Below are 22,742 nucleotides of genomic sequence, written 5' to 3'. Positions count from 1 at the left end.
ATGCGATGCATAGATGGCAGTGGACACGTGCAGAAGGCAGCAGCGCCACCGTATCTGCCCGTCTCGCCTGAGGATGTGTGTTCGCTCCTCGGCTGCCGTCGTCAGCTCGTGGAGGAGTACTCGTTGCGATGGCCTTTGCCGCAACCGCCACATGCTGTTGTCGCGCACCGCCGCCGCACTGCGGATGCCGAGGCAGCGGACCGCGGGCTGCTGACATTTTGCCCTTTCCATGGAACGCACGGTAGCTGTTCGGCGATTTGGCTAAGCAGGCATTGGGGCTTGAGAGGACACAAGAAGTTTCATCTGAGGCTCAGGTAACCAGAGAACTTGTATAACACGGTCGGCTGAATGATTCTGAATCTGTGCTTTTTACTAGTGCAATTATTCCACGGAGTAGTATTGAATCAGCGTGCACACAACATTTTTGCTACTACTAAATTGCGTTCACAAATGACTTTGCTGCTAGTGCTAGCTATTGGACAATGGTAACCCTTGGTAGTATATGTGGTCACCTGCAACCAGTCGGATCACATCATTGTAGTGTTGGAAAAGTATTGAGGACAAGAGTGAAGTAGTGGTGCAGCTGGCTGTATTTGATCGCGAGTTCTGTAAAAATACTGCAGCTTCTGCCGGGTCTGTCCTACAGTAGACCACGATAAAGACCTGGCGTGCATTTTGTTACTCCTGACAAGGACCTCCCAATTGGATGACATTCCTTAGAAACACCTCTTGGAATGACCTCATCAGTTAGTAGTATTCTCATTTGCGTCCAAAAATATTTTCATGTTGTGATGGCGACAGAAGTATACTCTGGCACTGGCTTCGGCATGTCGAGTCCCACACTTAAGATGGCATGGGCCGGGCAGCCCGGCTCGGAAATCCTGGGCCTGAACCTGAAATTTAGGGCCGATGGCCTGGGCTGGGCTCGGTCTTCACAGATGGGTACACTAATGAAGTGGCCCGGCCTGCCGGCCCATCGGGATTTTGGACTTTTTGGCTGGGCCTGGGCCTGGATTTTTAGTTTCGGGTTTCTCTGGCCCGGCCCAAAGTATGCTCAGTAGTAAAGGAGCGCCAACTTAGTCCTCGGCCATGGATTCTGGTTCTTCACTGGCCATCTGTTTCCCCAGAACCCGCAGATGAATCTTGGTCATGCCATCTTTGCTCTGTTTCTTTGCTCGCAACCTTATTAGCTCTGTTGCTATTGGTATTGCTTTGGATGTGTGTAGATTGAGACTTGACATCTTTCTTCATTTATGTTTTTTTATTCTTTTGGAAATTCCAGTTTTAAGTGGCCCTCAAAATCCTTTTACCTCTTCATTTTGTTTGCACTCCATTAGCTACTTGTACTCTTGTATGAATTTGATGATGTAAGATATACATTTCAATTACCTTCAAGTACTACTACAAGTGTTCATGATGTTTTAATCAACAAATATGGCACAATATATGTATCTATGCGCTGTCCACAGAAACTGCATAGAAGCCACTTTTATTCTATGATGGGGAAGGTTTTGAGCTCCTTTCTAGTCTCCAGTATTTTAAGTCAAGAAGTTGTCTTCTCTGTATACCGCATGGAGTAGTGCACAAATTGCGCCAGATTCAGTAAGCTAAGAGCAGCCATCATCCAGAAGAAATAGTCCAAATGCCCTTCGTTCAGGTTGTCTGGGATCCACCCAGGTGCCCCACCTCGCGTCGTGGCTGCAGCGACAACACCAAATATGATCGTGTTAAAGTAAGATCCAGATGCAACTGCAAGCTGTGCAAATGCTGCGCAAAGGCTCTTCATGGTATACGGGGCCTGATCATAAAAGAACTCCATCATGCCTATTCCGGCGAAAACTCCAGCTGCACCTGTCAGTATGTATGATGGTGCTTGCCACAGAATGCTCATTGGAACGGGCATATTCCTGCCTGACATGCCACTGGCTTGTGCATTCGTTAGCCTCTTCATCTCTAGTATTGCTGAGTAGACCATGGTCAGCATGGAAAGTGCAAAGCCAATTCCGAGGCGCTGCGTTTGCGAGAAGCCCTTTTCCTTGCCAGTATAACGCCGAGCCAGTGGGACTAACACGGTTTCGTAGATGTACACCCAGATAAGGGCGCTGAGCACGCTAACAGTAGAGAGGGAGGCAGGCGGGATTGCAAATGGGCCTACACGGTTGTCCATGACCATCCCCTGCTCTATAAATGTTGACGTCGTCTGCCCACCAACTGCATAGAAGATCATGAAAGATGCCCAGACGGGAAACATCCGTAGCAGAGTCTTCAGCTCCTCAACTTGGGTCACTGTGCAGAGACTCCATGAACACATCGGCAACATCTTGCTTGTCTTGTCTAATGGGGGCAGCACAATGGCAGCCTTGTCAAGGAATCTGAAGAATGCAATCACATAAAAGAGGTAAGTTGTCACATTTTACTTATAGATGTATTTCTACATACGGTTCTTTAGCAAATTTCTGATCTTAATTGTACTTGCAAGATGTCACAGCTCACAAGAGAATTGTGTTTTATATCAAACATGTCGTAGGCTCGTAGCTCAATGCAAGTGATTATTCTCAAATGTCAAATTTAGATTATAAGCTTACTTGTATTATCAATTGTCAAATTTAGACTATAACTTTACTTGTATTCTGCAAATTGAAGTACCTGAACTGATTCGTATGCTGAATTTTTTGACTTGATTCAGCTGGTGATGACGAATTTGTCAGCTCATACAAAAGCGAGATATCATCGGGCAACTGCACGTGCCACTTCCTGACAGCCGCAATGACCACTTGACAGATACTTTTGAATGGGCTTGCTCCCAGTTTCCTAAACCTGTACACCCTCGAACCACCAACAAGTACTGCCAGGCCCAAGATCATGAGCACAGCTGGGATCGCAAAGCTGATTCCCCACCCTACGTTGTTTTGCAACCAAACAAGCACTGTGCCTGACAGAAGGGAGCCGAGACTGATTAAGAAGTAGTACCAGTTGAAGAAGGAGCCCTTCTTCTGTAGCTCCATCGGGTCCCCGCTATCGAACTGGTCAGCCCCAAAGGCTGAAGTGCAGGGTTTGATACCACCGCTCCCAAGAGCGACAAGGTAGAGTGCTAGGTAGACCACAGCACGATGAACACCAGCACGGTAGTAAGATGTTGGGACTGATGCTGAAACTGTGAGTACGAGTATTCCCTGTCAACATGGAAGTGGAAGCGTTCAGAGTTGCAGGTACCTTACAAATCGGGTCGGTTAGCTGTGCTGTACTTACGATGGTGGAGACTGGGAGGGAGACGACCATTGTCCAGTATCTTCCCAGATATGTATCACCCAAGAAGGCTCCAATAAGCGGCGTGAGGAAGCACGCGCCGACCCAGGCTGAGACATTCTGTGCGGCGGTTACTTTGCTTTCGTGGAGCACTGTCGTGAGATAGGTCACCAAATTCGCCGCAATTGCGAAGAAGGCAACACATTCGCAGAACTCGACGCCTAGGATGCATTTGTTCTAGTGTTAGCCAGTAACAGAAAAACAGGAAAACAGGAGCTGGTTGCATGAACTGCTATCTCTTTATACCTAAAATCATGTAGCACGCCCTCCAGTTGCCTGTGTTGCGCTTCAGAGCAGGCTGTCCGCTGATATCGATTGTTCCATCGCTGGTGTATTCTGGACCTACATCCTACAGGAGAGTACCGAAATATCCATTTCGGAATTTGTAAACTGTAAACCTCTCAGAAAAATAGGCAACAAACTGAGTATATGTGCTAACTGAAATTTGTAAACTGACGATTCAGTTTGATGTTAATTATGTCTACCATCGCTTTGTCCCTATGATGTAGTCATGAGGAGAAGAAGAGAAGAGAAAAGAAAAGAATATAATACCTGACGATCGGGCTGGAGATGAAGAAGGGGGCTCTCCTCGTCTGCTGCTTCCATGGCTGGCGGTAGCCTAGAGGATGGAGGAGGATTGCACGATGATTTAGGAAAGGTTCTCTGCGGCACAGAAATTCGCAGGCAAAGCTCCTAAAAGCTACTATAGTTGCAAGGGCCAACGGCCAGGACATCGCTCTCTCATTGTCACTCACTTCGCAAAGCGATTCACAAATTATAATATGTGTGCATGATGCTTTCTAGTTTTCAAATCAAGAAGACACACACCTTTGCAAAGACAATCAACCATGTGCACTGCTACGAGACAGTTAATTATGTCGTAGGGACAGAGAAGATGCTTAAGACAAAGTTATGTGACGAAAGATTTGTAGGGTACAAAGATGCCTATGGTGTAGCTAGTGTACAGAAGACGCTCCACCTGCACCACAAGGCCGTCCAAAGCTCCTAGATTAATTAATTCATCTTCTGTCTTTATCAATATCTGAATTGACAAGGGATGGGAATATTACACCTGTGGGTGTCTCTCAAATAGAGTCTAACTGCTAGATTACGTCGAGTGTGATGAATTCAATGATTGAAAAAAACTAAAATATGGATGAAATTACATAAAGAATCTTTGTATCAAAGAAGAGGACCCAAAATGAATGCATCACTCACCAAGTCATAAAATTCTATACAAAATAGAGAAAGTTTAAAAATAAAGGAAAAACGTCAATGAATTTTAGTAGATAAAGTATTCTATCATATTCGAACCGAGGTTCTGGTGAACGAATAATCATTAAGTCCCCCTCTTTATGGACAAGATATACAAAGAGATCCGCCAACTGTCTTTTTAGTGAATATTTAAAGATAGATTTTGAAAGATAGATATTATGAATAGTTCTATGTTGTATCACTTTACCACCATATATGCGGGAAACTCCAATTGATGGATGCCAGTCCATGAATATTCTGCCTTCTCTTACGTGGTTTTTTTTGTGTGTAATCGTAATATAGAAATTATCTTGTTGCAATCATATGAATCAGTTCAATTAAAACCTTAGATTTATACTAGAGCCACGACGATTGAGTCTAAAGCTAAACCAAGGATTTTTCGAATAAGAATCACTTGATAGTGAGTCAGTGTAATGATTCGATAAAATTGAGAGAGAGAAAAAGTTGTCTTTTAGGCAAACAAAATTAGAAGTAAGATTTTTTTTTTTATTTTATTTAAAAACTACATGAATTTTCCAGTCTCTGGTTGCGAGGTCTTAATAGTGAGTATGAATCATAGTTCCATTTTTTTTGACTTAGCTCTGCTCGTTTTGCATGTATTTCCATACAGCATTTTTATTTCATTACAACAAAAATAGCTTAAAAAAATTAGTGTTTTGACATCGTGGTTGGTTGAGGTCGTTCTTTTTTAACCTTGGTGGAATTTAATTGGACCTGTTTATTTTGGCATTTGAGTATTTTTCATGGTCGACAGCTCCTGGAACTCTTTTATAGAATTGCAACAATTCCTCCTCAACAGTTTCTCCTGCTCCTCAAAACCCCAAAGGAATGTAGTTGACGCTCCTACATCCATAGCATGAGTAGTTGAAGCAAGTGAATGATTTGAAATTCGAATTATTTCACAGAATAACACTCTAGTTATTCAAAAGAAAACTCTATTGTTCCGCATCTTGGACTAACCATCCATAGACGGTATTGAAAAAGATCCTACTCTGGTAACTTCTGTGGGTCTGTGTATAAGCATATCAACATCACTGTTTTCATTGTCTCCTCTCTCAGGAGAGGCGTTTTTTAGAACCACCCATGAGATCCACCTCTTCCCCGTCGATTCGCCGGATCTCTCGCCCTCCGGCGGCTGCTCCGGCGGCGGGAGGGCGGGGGATCCCTGTCTCACGGGTGTATATATGGTAGGGTTAGCTGGGTATCCCGCTGGCGGCGCCGTGGAGGAGCTTCGGTCGCCGGTGTGGATTTTGTTGCAGGTGTGCGGCTCCTTCGACGGCGGCGCTCGGTGGAGCTATGCGGTGGTGCGCCAGCTTCCTCCACACTCGCGGATCGGCGGATCCGCGCTGTGTGTCATCTCCCGGCTAGATCCCGTGCGGTGGAGGATCTGGATGTTTAAGTTTGTGAAGACGGCGACGTGGTGCTGCGTGGCGGAGTGATGATCCAAGGCGTTACCCCTCCGGGGGCGGTGAGTCGGGACTTCCCGTCTATCAGGGAGCTGTTTTCGTTGATCCTTGGTGTGTGGACGAACAGTGGCGGCGGCGCGTTTCTCTCTCGTCGTGGATGCCGGCGAGGTCGGAGCTCGGAAGGGTCTCTTTGTTTTTCCTTTCGTTTTCTGGGCTTTACTGTAAGTTCCCAGACTCCCAGTATCAATGAATCGCTTTCTTCTTCGCAAAAAAAAAACATTACTATTTTCATTAAGTGCGTGGAAATCTCCACTCTTCAATAAGATAATGGTTTGCTGAAACTCCAAAAGGAGCTTGCGCAATAGGAGAGCGCGAATTTTAAAGAAAAAAAATTACATTTTCAATTTCATTTTTAAAAAGGAATTTGCAAGTACACATGGATGTTTAGTATGTATCTATGTATGTATGCATGCATTGATGTATGCATGTATAAATTTTGATAGAACTATGATTTCACATAGGGCCTAAATTAATATAAAAAAAGAAAATGTGAATACGAGAAACGAATTTCTAATGCTCGTGCATTTAGAGCCATACTTTATCTTTTGATGTACACTAGTTGAATGCCCACGTGTTGCCATGGCCCATTTTCCATCATCGTATCTGTCGCATGTGGTAAACTACTCTTATTAATAAAATGGAACATGCATTTCTATCCTGGCCATGACCTGCAAAAGCGAAACTTATATTGGAACCAAATCTAAATATGGTCATATGGGACATGCAAGAAAAATACAATTTTCTCATTGCACCTATTTTGATTCCATAAAACTTATGTTTCCTTCCAACGCAATCGTGTAAGGACCTAGTGTCTCCATAAGCATATACTCCATCCGATTCTAGAATTATGTTTTACAAACTTTATGTCCTATAACCTTGTATTTTTTTAGGAGTTGATGGTCGAAATGTCTCTTTTTTAGAAATCAATGTCAAATAATTTTCTTAATGGAACTTTTTAGGAACATAGAGAGTAGGAATTTTCTTAATCGTTGGATTATTGGTGTTTTGTACACATGCATGATGAATCCTCCAAGTTCAAGCTTCTCTGCTATTCAGGAAATACATGAGAAAATGAGAACTAAGAAGGAACAACAAAATATTCTAGAAATTACAAACAGAAGAATCGGTGTTGCTCAGTATGTGAGGTTAATTTGGAACTCACAAGAACATAAATGTCGTAAATGCATTTTGGCTCATAGGTGTAGATGCAGGTACTGCTCAAAAACCCTATTTCTAAATGTTAAAAAAATATGAATTACAACACATAAAGTTTCGTGGCAAAATGACTTTTTTTTCTGACTTGCGTTAAAATACAATTTTCGTTTCTCCAAAACAGCTTCGAACGACATTTATTTTATCTTTTTTACATACGCCACAAAAAATTCTTTTCTTACAAATTTTTGTGTGCGAACATAGCATGCCCGGATGTACAGGAACTTTTTCTTTCAGAATTCTTAGACAATTGAAAATACGTTAAGAATGCATTTTTCATAATAGATGCATTTAAATCTAAGAGCCAAAACACCATGTCCCCAGTTAAGTTCTTTCATTTAGATATCAAAACACGTGTGGTTGATCAATGTTGAGACTAGAAGTACCAACTTGAGTATACGAAAGGATCCCTCAACATCATCAAAGCGAGGGAAGGAAGATGTACGAGTTTTTTGAATCACATCTATAATATCTAAATTGGAGCAACCCACTATAAGTAATTCTCTTGACATCAAACTGTACACATCAGCAAATTTCTAATTGGTCCATCTCATCCAACCTATATCAATTAATTTTTAAACAAACAAAGCAACAACACAACACGAATATGTACGGTCGTTTCCCTTTCCCCTTCGTCTCGCTTCTGGAACTGCCCGTTAGCATCTCAAGCGTCAACACTCACTAACTCTCCTCGGGCATCATTTTCCTAATAATCGTCCTCCTGAGCTTCGCGAAGGATCCATAGGATAAATGTCCTCTATATATCTTTGTTTTACTGTGCATCTGTTCGTCCGAGCAATCAAACAAATACTAAAACGTAGAGGAGAATCAAATAAGATGGGCGCCTGTGAATCAAGCAGCTACTCGAGTTCCGACATCTTCCGCAAGGTATATGCAACTGATGGTGATACACTCATACATCCTGATTCCTGATTTCCCTGTAACTTCCGACCATTCATTGCCCATAGATTGCTGAGATCGCTTCCAAGAGTGTTGGGTCTAGACAAGGTTTGGAAGTTTGGCGCCCGATACAAGGTGCTCCAAATTGAAACAGAAATCAGGTCCGCCCCTTCTAATTATACCTTCGTTCAGTTGGTTGGATTGATCCATAGTTACGTCACATGCAGGTACAAATACAAGTAACATCCGTTTTCCTTTCTCTTACTACTGTATTAGTTTTACATCGTACTCTCCATGTCTATCGCTCCACTGTGTATCAACATAAGAGAATGCTTTTGATCGCTCAATCATGAACAAAGAATGGGTGCATAAATACTTGGATGTTGCATTTTCTATATCTCTAAGAGGTGACAAACACAAAGATATATGTAGCTAATTTTCAGATATGTTGAGTCTTTGCCCAACATGTCTGCATGTGGCTTCATGAAGGAAGATGGCTCCATGCTTTATGATTTCCTTGCTGCTTTAAACTCTGAAATGTGTGCTAGCCTGAGAGCTATGCAACTTGTATCTAACTATTTTGATTCCGCTGGATCTTAAGTTGTAATGAAGACCTTTGCTACTTGGTATTTCATCTTAATCTGTGTGTGCTAGCAGTTCAATCCGGGACTAGCACTGTCAGACAGAGACTCTCACTATTTCAGGTGAGGTCACTACAGATCGCAGCACTAGAAAGGACTACAGCATGAACCGGAGTTCGTCAAGTGTACATTTACATCAACCACGAGATCTGATCTCGTTAACACTTTGGATCTTCAAGGGTATGTAGAGCTGATCTCTCTTGTTGCATAGATCTCATAGATTGGATCTTGACTTTTCCATATATTGGATATTGTTTTTATTCGTTCTTGCGGTAGAATTTTTTGTTTTTCTATGCTACAAACCCTACATGATAACCTTTGTAGGATCTTCGACATGACCCCAACCTTGCGGAGCTAGGGAGAGGTTTCCTGGGCGTTAGACACCTTAGGTGGCTACTCCAAGAACTCCCTATACATTCGATTGTCACAAGCGGGGACGATCACACATTTCAAGGAGGTATGGAGAATGAAGGTTCCGCAAAAATCAAATTGTTCCTCTGGAAGATGATTAGGGACAGTCTCCCATTGGGGGAACAGCTGGCCAAGAGGAATGGCCCGTCGGATGGGCGGTGTGTTCTCTTCGGGGAGTAGGAGGAGTATGGTTAAATTCTTGTGGGCAGGAGTGAGGAAACTTCTGTCCTGCACTTGGAACTCGGAAGGGGCCGAGGACTTCCTCGCCATTGTGTAATGGCTATCGGGGCCTCTAAAATGATTAGCCTAGTTTACCTCTGCAGCCCAGAGCTGGATGCTGTAGAACATGCGCAATAAACTAGCTATCGAGGACTCTACCATCAGCAATCCGGCCGATGCCATTTTCAAAATATCTATCTTCATGCAGTGCTGGAAGGTTATGGTCGAGGTTACGAGACTATATGCAAGATTGAGGACATGAGTAGCAGCAGTAGTGTTTGCCTTCAAGCCTACGTTTATGTATTGCATCCTTGTATCTCTAGAACTGGAGCTTGGAGCTGGGTGCTCGGTGGTTTGCGGGCCAAGTGTGTGTTAGACTTTGAGATCTCAGACTTATGTGTGATTTGTATCTGAATGCTTGTGTGATCACTGGGGATTTATATATAAAACTGGGCTTTTTTTTGAAAGGAATACGGTAGGGGAAGCCCCTACAGTGATTTTATTTTAGAATAATAAGAACCTAAATTTGCGTCCCTGGGGAGTTAAATCTCGGTGGCTGGGTTGTACATCCACTTCGCTAACCAAATGAGCTAGGCTCACTTCTTTAAAAACTGGACCTTTGGCCCTATATTTAAGAAGAAAATGCAGAACTGTTGCTAAGATTTGCTGCAAGCGAAATCTAACGCAACCTAGACGTACCTTGAAAGTAGGTGTAGACGCAGACGATGGATATGGTGAGCCATACCCTAACCCAAAAAAATGAAGAATTATTTTTTTACCCCTATTGCAAGAAACATTGTCTTTACTTATTTGGCAATTTTTTTATAACAATTAAGGAGCGCAACTTTTTTTCTTTTAGAGGTGCACTCTCTAATTGTTTTCTTTGTCTGCCATTGGTTGAAAGAGATGTCAAACCTCTACTATTAGCGGATCTAAAAGAGCACCATCACTAACGATGCTTTCTAAGTTGAGAATAGACCCGCCGCAACTAACAAGACACATATCTATGTGACTACCAAGTCCTACCGCAATCCATTGACGGAGTTGGAGAATAACGAAAGAGCCATCACCTAGATCTATCGCATCCAATCGATGAAGTCAGAAAATAACGATAGATTCATCATCTCTGAACCAACATTCTTGCACCAGAGCATCCACATTACGCGGCTCACAGCGCCGCCATGGATAACGAATGACGATGGTGACACGCCAAGAAATAACCTTGCCAGATCTGAAGGATGAACAAGAAAATCAAGCTACCGATGTGAAGAATCAACAAGTACAAGTTACCGTCAACTTCGAGATATCTTCGTGATAGGCGTTGCCGGTGTGGAAGCAAAATTGAGACAGATTTATTCGCCAACGCAGCACTCCCTTTATCCAATAATAACGCACCAGACAAACCCAAAGAGGACCGACATTCCCTCGCTTATGTTCCCGGAAAGGTGAGCGGAGTGCGAGAGGGGGAGCAAACGGGCTGGCCGGTGAAGATCGAAAGAAGTGGTCGCCGCCTCCTGTGGCCTAGAGACGAGGACGGGACGAAAAGTTTTGCCTTCGGCTAACAAGATCCCAATGCGATGCATAGATGGCAGTGGACACGTGCAGAAGGCAGCAGCGCCACCGTATCTGCCCGTCTCGCCTGAGGATGTGTGTTCGCTCCTCGGCTGCCGTCGTCAGCTCGTGGAGGAGTACTCGTTGCGATGGCCTTTGCCGCAACCGCCACATGCTGTTGTCGCGCACCGCCGCCGCACTGCGGATGCCGAGGCAGCGGACCGCGGGCTGCTGACATTTTGCCCTTTCCATGGAACGCACGGTAGCTGTTCGGCGATTTGGCTAAGCAGGCATTGGGGCTTGAGAGGACACAAGAAGTTTCATCTGAGGCTCAGGTAACCAGAGAACTTGTATAACACGGTCGGCTGAATGCTTCTGAATCTGTGCTTTTTACTAGTGCAATTATTCCACGGAGTAGTATTGAATCAGCGTGCACACAACATTTTTGCTACTACTAGATTGCGTTCTCAAATGACTTTGCTGCTAGTGCTAGCTATTGGACATGGTAACCCTTGGTAGTATATGTGGTCACCTGCAACCAGTCGGATCACATCATTGTAGTGTTGGAAAAGTATTGAGGACAAGAGTGAAGTAGTGGTGCAGCTGGCTGTATTTGATCGCGAGTTCTGTAAAAATACTGCAGCTTCTGCCGGGTCTGTCCTACAGTAGACCACGATAAAGACCTGGCGTGCATTTTGTTACTCCTGACAAGGACCTCCCAATTGGATGACATTCCTTAGAAACACCTCTTGGAATGACCTCATCAGTTAGTAGTATTCTCATTTGCGTCCAAAAATATTTTCATGTTGTGATGGCGACAGAAGTATACTGGCTTCGGCATGTCGAGTCCCACACTTAAGATGGCATGGGCCGGGCAGCCCGGCCCGGAAATCCTGGGCCTGAACCTGAAATTTAGGGCCAATGGCCTGGGCTGGGCTCGGTCTTCACAGATGGGTACACTAATGAAGTGGCCTGGCCTGCCGGCCCATCGGGATTTTGGACTTTTTGGCTGGGCCTGGGCCTGGATTTTTAGCTTCGGGTTTCTCTGGCCCGGCCCAAAGTATGCTCAGTAGTAAAGGAGCGCCAACTTAGTCCTCTGCCATGGATTCTGGTTCTTCACTGGCCATCTCTTTCCCCAGAACCCGCAGATGAATCTTGGCCATGCCATCTTTGCTCTGTTTCTTTGCTCGCAACCTTATTAGCTCTGTTGCTATTGGTATTGCTTTGGATGTGTGTAGATTGAGACTTGACATCTTTCTTCATTTATGTTTTTTTATTCTTTTGGAAATTCCAGTTTTAAGTGGCCCTCAAAATCCTTTTACCTCTTCATTTTGTTTGCACTCCATTAGCTACATATATATTTCAATTACCTTCAAGTACTACTACAAGTATTCATGATGTTTTAATCAACAAATATGGCACAATATTATGTATCTATGCGCTGTCCACAGAAACTGCATAGAAGCCACTTTTATTCTATGATGGGGAAGGTTTTGAGCTCCTTTCTAGTCTCCAGTATTTTAAGTCAAGAAGTTGTCTTCACTGTATACCGCATGGAGTAGTGCACAAATTGCGCCAGATTCAGTAAGCTAAGAGCAGCCATCATCCAGAAGAAATAGTCCAAATGCCCTTCGTTCAGGTTGTCTGGGATCCACCCAGGTGCCCCACCTCGCGTCGTCGCCGCAGAGACAACACCAAATATGATCGTGTTAAAGTAAGATCCAGATGCAACTGCAAGCTGTGCAAATGCTGCGCAAAGGCTCTTCATGGTATACGGGGCCTGATCATAAAAGAACTCCATCATGCCTATTCCGGCGAAAACTCCAGCTGCACCAGTCAGTATGTATGATGGTCCTTGCCACAGAATGCTCATTGGAACGGGCATATTCCTGCCTGACATGCCACTGGCTTGTGCGTTCGTTAGCCTCTTCATCTCTAGTATTGCTGAGTAGACCATGGTCAGCATGGAAAGTGCAAAGCCAATTCCGAGACGCTGCGTTTGCGAGAAGCCCTTTTCCTTGCCAGTATAACGCCGAGCCAGTGGGACTAACACGGTTTCGTAGATGTACACCCAGATAAGGGCGCTGAGCACGCTAACAGTAGAGAGGGAGGCAGGCGGGATTGCAAACGGGCCTACACGGTTGTCCATGACCATCCCCTGCTCTATAAATGTTGACGTCGTCTGCCCGCCAACTGCATAGAAGATCATGAAAGATGCCCAGACGGGAAACATCCGTAGCAGAGTCTTCAGCTCCTCAACTTGGGTCACTGTGCAGAGGCTCCATGAACACATCGGCAACATCTTGCTTGTCTTGTCTAATGGGGGCAGCACAATGGCAGCCTTGTCAAGGAATCTGAAGAATGCAATCACATAAAAGAGGTAAGTTGTCACATTTTACTCATAGATGTATTTCTAGTTTTCTACATACGGTTCTTTAGCAAATTTCTGATCTTAATTGTAGTTGCAAGATGTCACAGCTCACAAGAGAATTGTGTTTTATATCAAACATGTCGTAGGCTCGTAGCTCAATGCAAGTGATTATTCTCAAATGTGAAATTTAGACTATAAGCTTACTTGTATTATCAATTGTCAAATTTAGACTATAACTTTACTTGTATTCTGCAAATTGAAGTACCTGAACTGATTCGTATGCTGAATTTTTTGACTTGATTCAGCTGGTGATGACGAATTTGTCAGCTCATACAAAAGCGAGATATCATCGGGCAACTGCACGTGCCACTTCCTGACAGCCGCAACGACCACTTGACAGATACTTTTGAATGGGCTTGCTCCCAGTTTCCTAAACCTGTACACCGTCGAACCACCAACAAGTACTGCCAGGCCCAAGATCATGAGCACAGCTGGGATCGCAAAGCTGATTCCCCACCCTACGTTGTTTTGCAACCAAACAAGCACTGTGCCTGACAGAAGGGAGCCAAGACTGATTAAGAAGTAGTACCAGTTGAAGAAGGAGCCCTTCTTCTGTAGCTCCATTAGGTCCCCGCTATCGAACTGGTCAGCCCCAAAGGCTGAAGTGCAGGGTTTGATACCACCGCTCCCGAGAGCGACAAGGTAGAGTGCTAGGTAGACCACAGCACGATGAACACCAGCACGGTAGTAAGATGTTGGGACTGATGCTGAAACTGTGAGTACGAGTATTCCCTGTCAACATGGAAGTGTTCAGAGTTGCAGGTACCTTACAAATCGGGTCGGTTAGCTGTGCTGTACTTACGATGGTGGAGACTGGGAGGGAGACAACCATTGTCCAGTATCTTCCCAGATATGTATCACCCAAGAAGGCTCCAATAAGCGGCGTGAGGAAGCACGCGCCGACCCAGGCTGAGACATTCTGTGCGGCGGTTACTTTGCTTTCGTGGAGCACTGTCGTGAGATAGGTCACCAAATTCGCCGCGATTGCGAAGAAGGCAACACATTCGCAGAACTCGACGCCTAGGGTGCATTTGTTCTAGTGTTAGACAGTAACAGAAGAACAGGAAAACAGGAGCTGGTTGCATGAACTGCTATCTGTTTATACCTAAAATCATGTAGCACGCCCTCCAGTTGCCTGTGTTGCGCTTCAGAGCAGGCTGTCCGCTGATATCGATTGTTCCATCGCTGGTGTATTCTGAACCTACATCCTACAGGAAAGTACCGAAATATCCATTTTGGAATTTGTAAACTGTAAACCTCTCAGAAAAATAGGTAACAAATTGAGTATATGTGCTAACTGAAATTTGTAAACTGACGATTCAGTTTGATGTTAGTTATGTCTACCCTCCCTTTGTCCCTATGATGTAGTCATGAAGAGAAGAAGAGAAGAGAAGAGAAAATAATATAATACCTGACGATCGGGCTGGAGATGAAGCAAGGGGCTCTCCTCGTCTGCTGCTTCCATGGCTGGCGGTTGCCTAGAGGATGGAGGACTGGAGGAGGACTGCACGATGATTTAGGAAAGGTTCTCTGCGGCACAGAAATTCGCAGGCAAAGCTCCTAAAAGCTACTATAGTTGCAAGGGCCAACGGCCAGGACATCGCTCTCTCATTGTCACTCACTTCGCAAAGCGATTCACAAATTATAATATGTGTGCATGATGCTTTCTAGTTTTCAAATCAAGAAGACACACACCTTTGCAAAGACAATCAACCATGTGCACTGCTACGAGACAGTTAATTATGTCGTAGGGACAGAGAAGATGCTTAAGACAAAGTTATGTGACGAAAGATTTGTAGGGTACAAAGATGCCTATGGTGTAGCTAGTGTACAGAAGACGCTCCACCTGCACCACAAGGCCGTCCAAAGCTCCTAGATTAATTAATTCATCTTCTGTCTTTATCAATATCTGAATTGATAAGGGATGGGAATATTACACCTGTGGGTGTCTCTCAAATAGAGTCGAACTGCTAGACTCCGTCGAGTGTGATGAATTCAATGATTTAAAAAAAACTAAAAGATGGATGAAATTACATAAAGAATCTTTGTCTCAAAGAAGAGGACCCAAAATGAATGCATCCCTCACCAAGTCATAAAATTCTATACAAAATAGAGAAAGTTTAAAAATAAAGGAAAAAAACGTCAATGAATTTTAGTAGATAAAGTATTCTATCATATTCGAACCGAGGTTCTGGCGAACGAATAATCATTAAGTCCCCCTCTTTATGGACAAGATATACAAAGAGATCCGCCAACTGTCTTTTTAGTGAATATTTAAAGATAGATTTTGAAAGATAGATATTATGAATAGTTCTATGTTGTATCACTTTACCACCATAAATGCGGGAAACTCCAATTGATGGATGCCAGTCCATGAATATTCTGCCTTCTCTTACGTGTTTTTTTTGTGCGTAATTGTAATATAGAAATTATCTTGTTGCAATCATATGGATCAGTTCAATTAAAACCTTAGATTTATACTAGAGCCACGACGATTGAGTCTAAAGCTAAACCAAGGGTTCTTCGAATAAGAATCACTTGATAGTGAGTCGGTGTAATGATTCGATAAAATTGAGGGAGGGAGGGAGGGAGAGGGAGAGGGAGAGGGAGAGGGAGAGAGAGAGAGAGAAGGTTTAGGCAAACAAAATTAGAAGGAAGAAATTTTTTATTTTATTTAAAAACTACATGAATTTTCCAGTCTGGTTGCGAGATCTTAATAGTGAGTATGAATCATAGTTCCATTTTTTCTGAATTAGCTCAGCTCGTCTTGCATGTATTTTCATACAATATTTTTATTTCATTACAACAAAAATAGCTAAAAAATCATAGTTCCGTTTTTCCATCGGGGTTGGTTGGGGTCGTTCTTTCTTAACCTTGGTGGAATTTAATTGGACCTGTTTATTTTGGCATTTGAGTATTTTTTGATGGTCGACAGCTCCTGGGACTCTTTTATAGAATTGCAACAATTCCTCCTCAACTGCTCCTCAAAACCCCCAAAGGAACGTAGTTGACGCTCCTACATCCATAGCATGAGTAGTTGAAGCAAGTGAATGATTTGAAATTCTAATTATTTCACAGAATAACACTCTATTTCTTCAAAAGAAAACTCTATTGTTCCGCATCTTGGACTAACCATCCATAGACGGTATTGAAAAAGATCCTACTCTGGTAACTTCTGTGGGTCTGTGTATAAGCATATCAACATCACTGTTTTCATTAAGTGCGTGGAAATCTCCACTCTTCAATAAGATAATGGTTTGCTGAAACTCCAAAAGGAGCTCGCGCAATAGGAGAGCGGTAATTTTAAAGAAAAAAATTACATTTTCAATTTCATTTTTAAAAAGGAATTTGCAAGTACACATGGATGTTTAGTATGTATCTATGTATGTATATGCATGCATGCATGTATGTATGTATAAATTTTGATAGAACTATGATTTCATATAGGGCCTAAATTAATAAAAAAAATGTGAATACGAGAAACGAATTTCTAATGCTCGTGCATTTAGAGCCATACTTTATCTTTTGATGTACACTAGTTGAATGCCCACGTGTTGCCACAGCCCATTTTCCATCGTCGTATCTGTCGCATGTGGTAAACTACTCTTATTAATAAAATGAAACATGCATTTCTATCCTGGCCATGACCTGCAAAAGCGAAACTTATATTGGAACCAAATCTAAATATGGTCATATGGGACATGCAAGAAAAATACAATTCTCTCATTGCACCTATTTTGATTCCATAAAACTTATGTTTCCTTCCAACGCAATCGTGTACGGACCTAGTGTCTCCATAAGCATATACTCCATCCGATTCTAGGATTATGTTTTACAAACTTTATGTCCTATAACCTTGTATTTTTTAGGAGTTGTTGGTCGAAATGTCTCTTTTTTAGGAATTAATGTCAAATAATTTTCTTAATGGAACTTTTTAGGAACATAGAGAGTACGAATTTTCTTAATAGTTGGATATTGGTGTTTTGTACACATGCATCATGAATCCTCCAAGTTCAAGAAATACATGAGAAAATGAGAACTAAGAAGGAACAACAAAATGTTCAAGAAATTACAGACAGAAGAATCGGTGTTGCTAAGTATGTGAGGTTAATTTGGAACCCACAAGAACATGAAGGTCACAAATGCATTTTGGCTCATAGGTGTAGATGCACGTACTGCTCAAAAAACCTATTTCTAAATGTTAAAAAAAATATGAATTACAACACATAAAGTTTCGCGGCAAAATGACTTTTTTTTCTGACTTGCGTTAAAATACAATTTTCGTTTCTCCAAAATAGCTTCGAACGAGATTTATTTTATCTTTTTTACATAGGCCACAAAAAAATGTTCTTTTCTTACAAAATTTTGTGTGCGAACATAGCATGTCCGGATGTACAGGAACTTTTTCTTTCAGAATTCTTAGACAATTGAAAATACGTTAATAATGCATTTTTCATAATAGATGCATTTAAATCTACGAGCCAAAACACCATGTCCCAGTTGAGTGCTTTCATTTAGATATCAAAACACGTGTGGTTGATCAATGTTGAGACTAGAAGTACCAACTTGAGTATACGAAAGGATTCCTCAACATCATCAAAGCGACGGAAGGAAGATGTACGAGAGTTTCCTGAATCACATTGCCCTAACACCGGGGTCCTCGAGGTGAGCCTGGAATCAAATTAATAAGACCACAAACGGACAAAGTACAACATAACGAACATACTATACTTCAAGCACGTTATAGACCATGGATCAAAGATCCCAAATGAACGGCTGCCTAGGCTGGCGGCTGCCTAGAAGATGGAGCGGAAGCGGAACCAGGGTCAGGCATAGTGCTCAGCACCACAGCAGTTCGCAGGCACCCAAAAGGATAGTTGCATGTGCTCTTTTACTTTTGATCTGAAGAGATGATAGAATCGAATATTGTGTGTCCCTGCGATTAAAAAGTCGCACGTTCTTTCTAAGATGAGGGGATGAGAGATAGTGTGCGTGTGTAATGTAATGTATGTGTGTCACTGCATTTTGTAGTGACAGTATGGTGCATGTATTGCTCTATCAGGCAGACAATTTACGTGGGCGAGTCGCAGAGATACACCCACCTATGAGAAATTAGATAGAGTTTTGGCAAGTGTTGAATGGGAGCAAAAGTTCCCTCTTGTTAGTGTTCGTGCTTTGGCAAGAGCCGAATCTGACCATACTCCGCTTATTCTCGATTCAGGTGAACAAGCTCACCTCGGGAATAATGCGCAGTTTTCTTTTGAGCTTTCATGGTTGCGTCAGGAGGGTTTCACGAATATTATAGCTAGAGAGTGGAATTCTGTTTCACATGGGGACACTCCCATTGACATATGGCAAAATAAAATCCGACATCTTCGGGGATTTCTCCGAGGATGGGCAAAAAACATGAGTAGCTTGTACAAAAAAGAGAGGGACCGGTTACTTCTTCTTATAGATACACTTGATAAAAAAGCTGAGAGCATACCTCTTAATGGTTATGAGCGTGGTCAGCTTAAAGATGCAAATATGACACTAGCTAAGCTAAGGCGGGATGAGGAATCCAAATGGGCTCAAAGAGCCAAAGTTAAACATATTCAAGAGGGAGGAGATAATACAAAATATTTCCACCTAATAGCTAATGGTAAACATAGGAGAAAAAAAATATTTCAGTTGGAGCAAGATGAAGAAACTATTGTTGGTCAAGAGAACCTAAAAGTGTACATTACAGAATACTATAAAAATCTGTTTGGTGCTCCGGCTCCAAATCATTTTTCCATGAGTGAGTCGGACAAGGCTGACATCCCTCAACTTTCCGACGAAGAAAATAAAATTTTAACGGCTGATTTCACCGAACAAGAGGTGTATGATGCGATAATGCAAATGGAAAAGAATAAGGCGCCGGGGCCAGATGGGTTTCCGGCCGAATTTTACCAAACTTTCTGGGATCTAATCAAAATAGATATTATGAGATTGTTTCAGGCCTTTCAAAAGGGTGAATTACCTTTATTTCACCTCAACTTTGGAACCATTGTTCTTCTCCCAAAAAAAGAAAATGCATTACAAATTCAACAATATCGACCTATTTGTCTCCTTAATGTAAGTTTTAAGATTTTCACAAAGGTGGGCACCAATCGTGTAAGCGAGATCGCACACAAGGTGGTCAGGCCGACGCAAACAGCCTTTATGCCCGGGAGACATATTTTGGAGGGTGTGGTTGTTCTTCATGAAACGATTCACGAGTTGCATAGAAATAAATTGGATGTGGTTCTTCTTAAATTAGATTTTGAAAAGGCATATGATAAAGTTAATTGGGATTTTCTACAGCAAGCTTTACGTATGAAAGGCTTTGACCCGAAGTGGTGTCAATGGATTCAGCAGTATGTGAGTCGTGGTAGTGTTGCTGTTAGAGTAAATGATGATTTTGGGCATTTTTTCCAAACGCGTAAGGGGCTCAGACAAGGAGACCCTTTATCCCCGACCCTTTTCAACATTGTCGCTGATATGTTAGCAATTATTATAAATAGGGCCAAAGAGGATGGCCAAGTGGATGGGCTCATACCACATTTAGTCGACGGCGGGGTGTCTATTCTTCAATATGCGGATGATACCATTATTTTTATGAAGCACGATTTAGCAAAGGCGCTGAATATGAAGTTGATTTTGTGTATGTTTGAACAATTGTCTGGGCTTAAGATCAATTTTAATAAAAGTGAGATTTTTTGTTTTGGTCAGGCCACCGAGGTGGTAGACCAATACTAGTTTCTTTTTGGCTGTGAGAATGGTTCTTTTCCTTTTAAATATTTAGGCATTCCTATTCACTTTCGGAAATTAAAAAATAGCGAATGGAAACCTATTGAGGATAGATTCGAAAGAAAATTGAGTAGTTGGATAGGGAAGCTTTTATCTTATGGGGATCGATTAATTCTTATCAATTCGGTGCTAACAAGTTTGCCAATGTTTATGCTCTCATTTTTTGAGATACCAGTGGGGGTGAGGAAGAGGCTAGACTTCTATCGATCACGTTTCCTTTGGCAAAGTGATGGACATAAGCGAAAATATAGGTTATCTAGATGGAACATTATATGCCGACCGAAGGACCAGGGGGGTTTAGGGATTGAAGTTTTAGAGTTAAAAAATAGATGTCTCCTTAGTAAATGGTTGTTTAAATTAATAAACGAAGATGGGGTATGGCAGGAATTATTGCGAAACAAGTACCTAAATTCTAAAACCTTATCACAGGTTACAGCTAAACCCTTTGATTCACCCTTTTGGAAAGGTTTGATGAAAGTTAAAGAAGAGTTTTTCAGCCGGGGATCGTTTAAAGTTGGACATGGCAAAGATACTATGTTTTGGGAAGATACGTGGTAAGGTGACGTTCCTTTAGTTCAGAAATATCCGACTCTTTATAATATAGTTGACCGAAAACAAGTTTCGGTGGCCGATGTCCTACAAAATCAACCACTCCAGATAACATTTCGGAGAACTCTAACACCCAACAAGTGGGCGCTTTGGTTAGAGCTAGTGCATCGTTTAATGTATGTTCAATTATCTGATGATAAGGATGTTTTCGTTTGGAATCTTACAAATTCGGGTGCTTTTATCGTCAAATCAATGTACCTTGATTTGTTAGACGATGACACAAAGTACCTCAAAAAGTATATTTGGAAGATAAAAGTGCCAGTAGAAAATCCAGATTTTTATGTGGTTCCTGTATCATAAAGTTATTTTAACAAAAGATAATCTCGTTAAGCGTAAATGGCAAGGCTGTAAGAAATGCGCTTTTTGTGACAAAGATGAATCTATCCAGCACTTGTTTTTTCAATGTCCCTTAGCTAAAATCATATGGCGCATTATTTTTATGACTTTCAGTTTGCCCCCCCCCCCCCCCCAAAAAAACATTACAAATCTCTTTGGTAATTGGTTAAGCGGTATTGCCAAGAAGGATTTGGTTCAAATTAGGGTGGGAGTCTGTGCTGTTCTTTGGGCTATTTGGAATATGCGTAATGATACTGTTTTTAACAAACCGACAAAACAACCTTTCTTGCAGGTTCTCCCTATGGTTTTTCACTGGATCCGTATGTGGTCTTATCTCCAGTCCGAGGAGCAGCGGGATGTCATGGAGTATGGGTGCAACCGACTGGAGACGGTAGCACGGGATTTCTTCAGCCGGTGTGGGTGGCGGCTTGATCATAGGATCACTTTGTGATGCCGCTTTGTCTTTTGCTTTATTTTTCTTGCGTTGGTTGATTTTCAGATCAACTTGACATGAGACTTGAGTTGTAATAAGATTAAAACTGGACTTGAATAAGGTAATAAAGCAGCCGTATGCATCTTTTTGATGCAGAGGCTGGGGCACATCCCCCATTTCGAAAAAAAATGTATTTTTTAGCTAAAGCAGAAGATGGATAGCTCAGGTAGCCATGTCACTGTCTGCCATGACACATCTCCCTCTTTCGAAGCAATGGTGCCTTTTCTCCAACAGTTAGGTGTGCCATTTTAATTTTAGATCATCATCGCTCCATTTCAGTTTTAGAAGTTAAAGATTCCTTTGATTCTGTTGAAAAATTATAATATGTGGACATGACATCTTTTTACATTTGAAATCAAGGGGAAGACACACAACTTTGCAAAGACAATCAACAAGCATGGGCACAGCTACGGAGACAATTAATTATGTCGTAAGAATAGAGTAGAAGGTTAAGACAAAGACATGTGACGAAAAATTGCGATGTTACTCCATGTAGCTAGAATCCAAAAGACGCTCCACCTGCACCACAAGGCCACCCAAGCTCCTAGACTAATTAATTCATCCTCTCTCTTAATCAATACTATCGGAATTAAAGCTTTTCACAATGCATTGTTTTTTAGCGCGTTATCCTAGGAGTAGAGATGTCTAAGACAATCACCACAGTGCATTGTTTGTTAGACTAGTCATAGTGGGAAGTAACATAGAGTAGTAACATGCACATGGCGGGAGCGGTGTTTTGGAACATGGGTCCATATGCTCTCTATATTTCAAAATGCATCTTACATTCATTTTAAATTTTTAAAAAAATGAAACTAAAAGTTCGCACGTACATCTTCACGTGCTACGTGCTCACAAAGTCGTTTCATAAAAAATCGACTTATCATGTGACGTGTGTAAAAAAGACAAAATTCAGTGCTAAAAATAATGCTTTTCACAAGATAAACTTTCTCTTTTTTATATAGACCACACAAAATATTGGTTTTTCGTGAAACTTGACGAACGCACATATATTATGAAGATGTACATGTAGAATTTTTTGTCCAATTTTTTTGACATTTCGAAATATAATTTTTTAGTAGAGG

General features: G+C 42.1%; 2 protein-coding genes across 2 annotated transcripts; both read right to left on the bottom strand.

Moving 5' to 3' along the window:
- Positions 1-1,478: 1,478 nt before the first annotated feature.
- Positions 1,479-4,073, bottom strand: LOC124699074 (protein NRT1/ PTR FAMILY 8.3-like). Its single transcript, XM_047231443.1, has 5 exons — positions 3,859-4,073; positions 3,553-3,655; positions 3,250-3,467; positions 2,647-3,173; positions 1,479-2,372 (listed from the first exon to the last, which is right to left on the bottom strand). Exons 1-5 carry the CDS (start codon positions 3,910-3,912, stop codon positions 1,544-1,546), a joined length of 1,731 nt encoding a protein of 576 aa, XP_047087399.1. The 5' UTR covers positions 3,913-4,073; the 3' UTR covers positions 1,479-1,543.
- Positions 4,074-12,380: 8,307 nt separating this feature from the next.
- Positions 12,381-14,894, bottom strand: LOC124699073 (protein NRT1/ PTR FAMILY 8.3-like). Its single transcript, XM_047231442.1, has 5 exons — positions 14,824-14,894; positions 14,518-14,620; positions 14,215-14,432; positions 13,618-14,144; positions 12,381-13,335 (listed from the first exon to the last, which is right to left on the bottom strand). The coding sequence occupies exons 1-5, from the start codon at positions 14,875-14,877 to the stop codon at positions 12,507-12,509; spliced, it is 1,731 nt and encodes a 576-aa protein (XP_047087398.1). The 5' UTR covers positions 14,878-14,894; the 3' UTR covers positions 12,381-12,506.
- Between the last annotated feature and the right edge of the window lie 7,848 nt (positions 14,895-22,742).

The sequence above is a fragment of the Lolium rigidum genome, chromosome 3 (assembly GCF_022539505.1).
Source record: "Lolium rigidum isolate FL_2022 chromosome 3, APGP_CSIRO_Lrig_0.1, whole genome shotgun sequence".
NCBI classification, from domain to species: domain Eukaryota; kingdom Viridiplantae; phylum Streptophyta; class Magnoliopsida; order Poales; family Poaceae; genus Lolium; species Lolium rigidum.
Note: the sequence above shows the minus strand (reverse complement) of the source record. Positions and strands in the feature narration are given on the sequence as shown.

Coding starts and splice junctions, on each gene's coding strand:
- LOC124699074 (XM_047231443.1), bottom strand. CDS start 3,912: ATGGAAGCAGCAGACGAGGAGAGCCCCCTTCTTCATCTCCAGCCCGAT. Junction 3,656..3,858: donor ATCTCCAGCCCGATCGTCAG/GTATTATATTCT, acceptor ACTCTCCTGTAG/GATGTAGGTCCAGAATACAC. Junction 2,373..2,646: donor CAGCATACGAATCAGTTCAG/GTACTTCAATTT, acceptor TGCATTCTTCAG/ATTCCTTGACAAGGCTGCCA.
- LOC124699073 (XM_047231442.1), bottom strand. CDS start 14,877: ATGGAAGCAGCAGACGAGGAGAGCCCCTTGCTTCATCTCCAGCCCGAT. Junction 14,621..14,823: donor ATCTCCAGCCCGATCGTCAG/GTATTATATTAT, acceptor ACTTTCCTGTAG/GATGTAGGTTCAGAATACAC. Junction 14,433..14,517: donor GGCGTGCTACATGATTTTAG/GTATAAACAGAT, acceptor AATGCACCCTAG/GCGTCGAGTTCTGCGAATGT.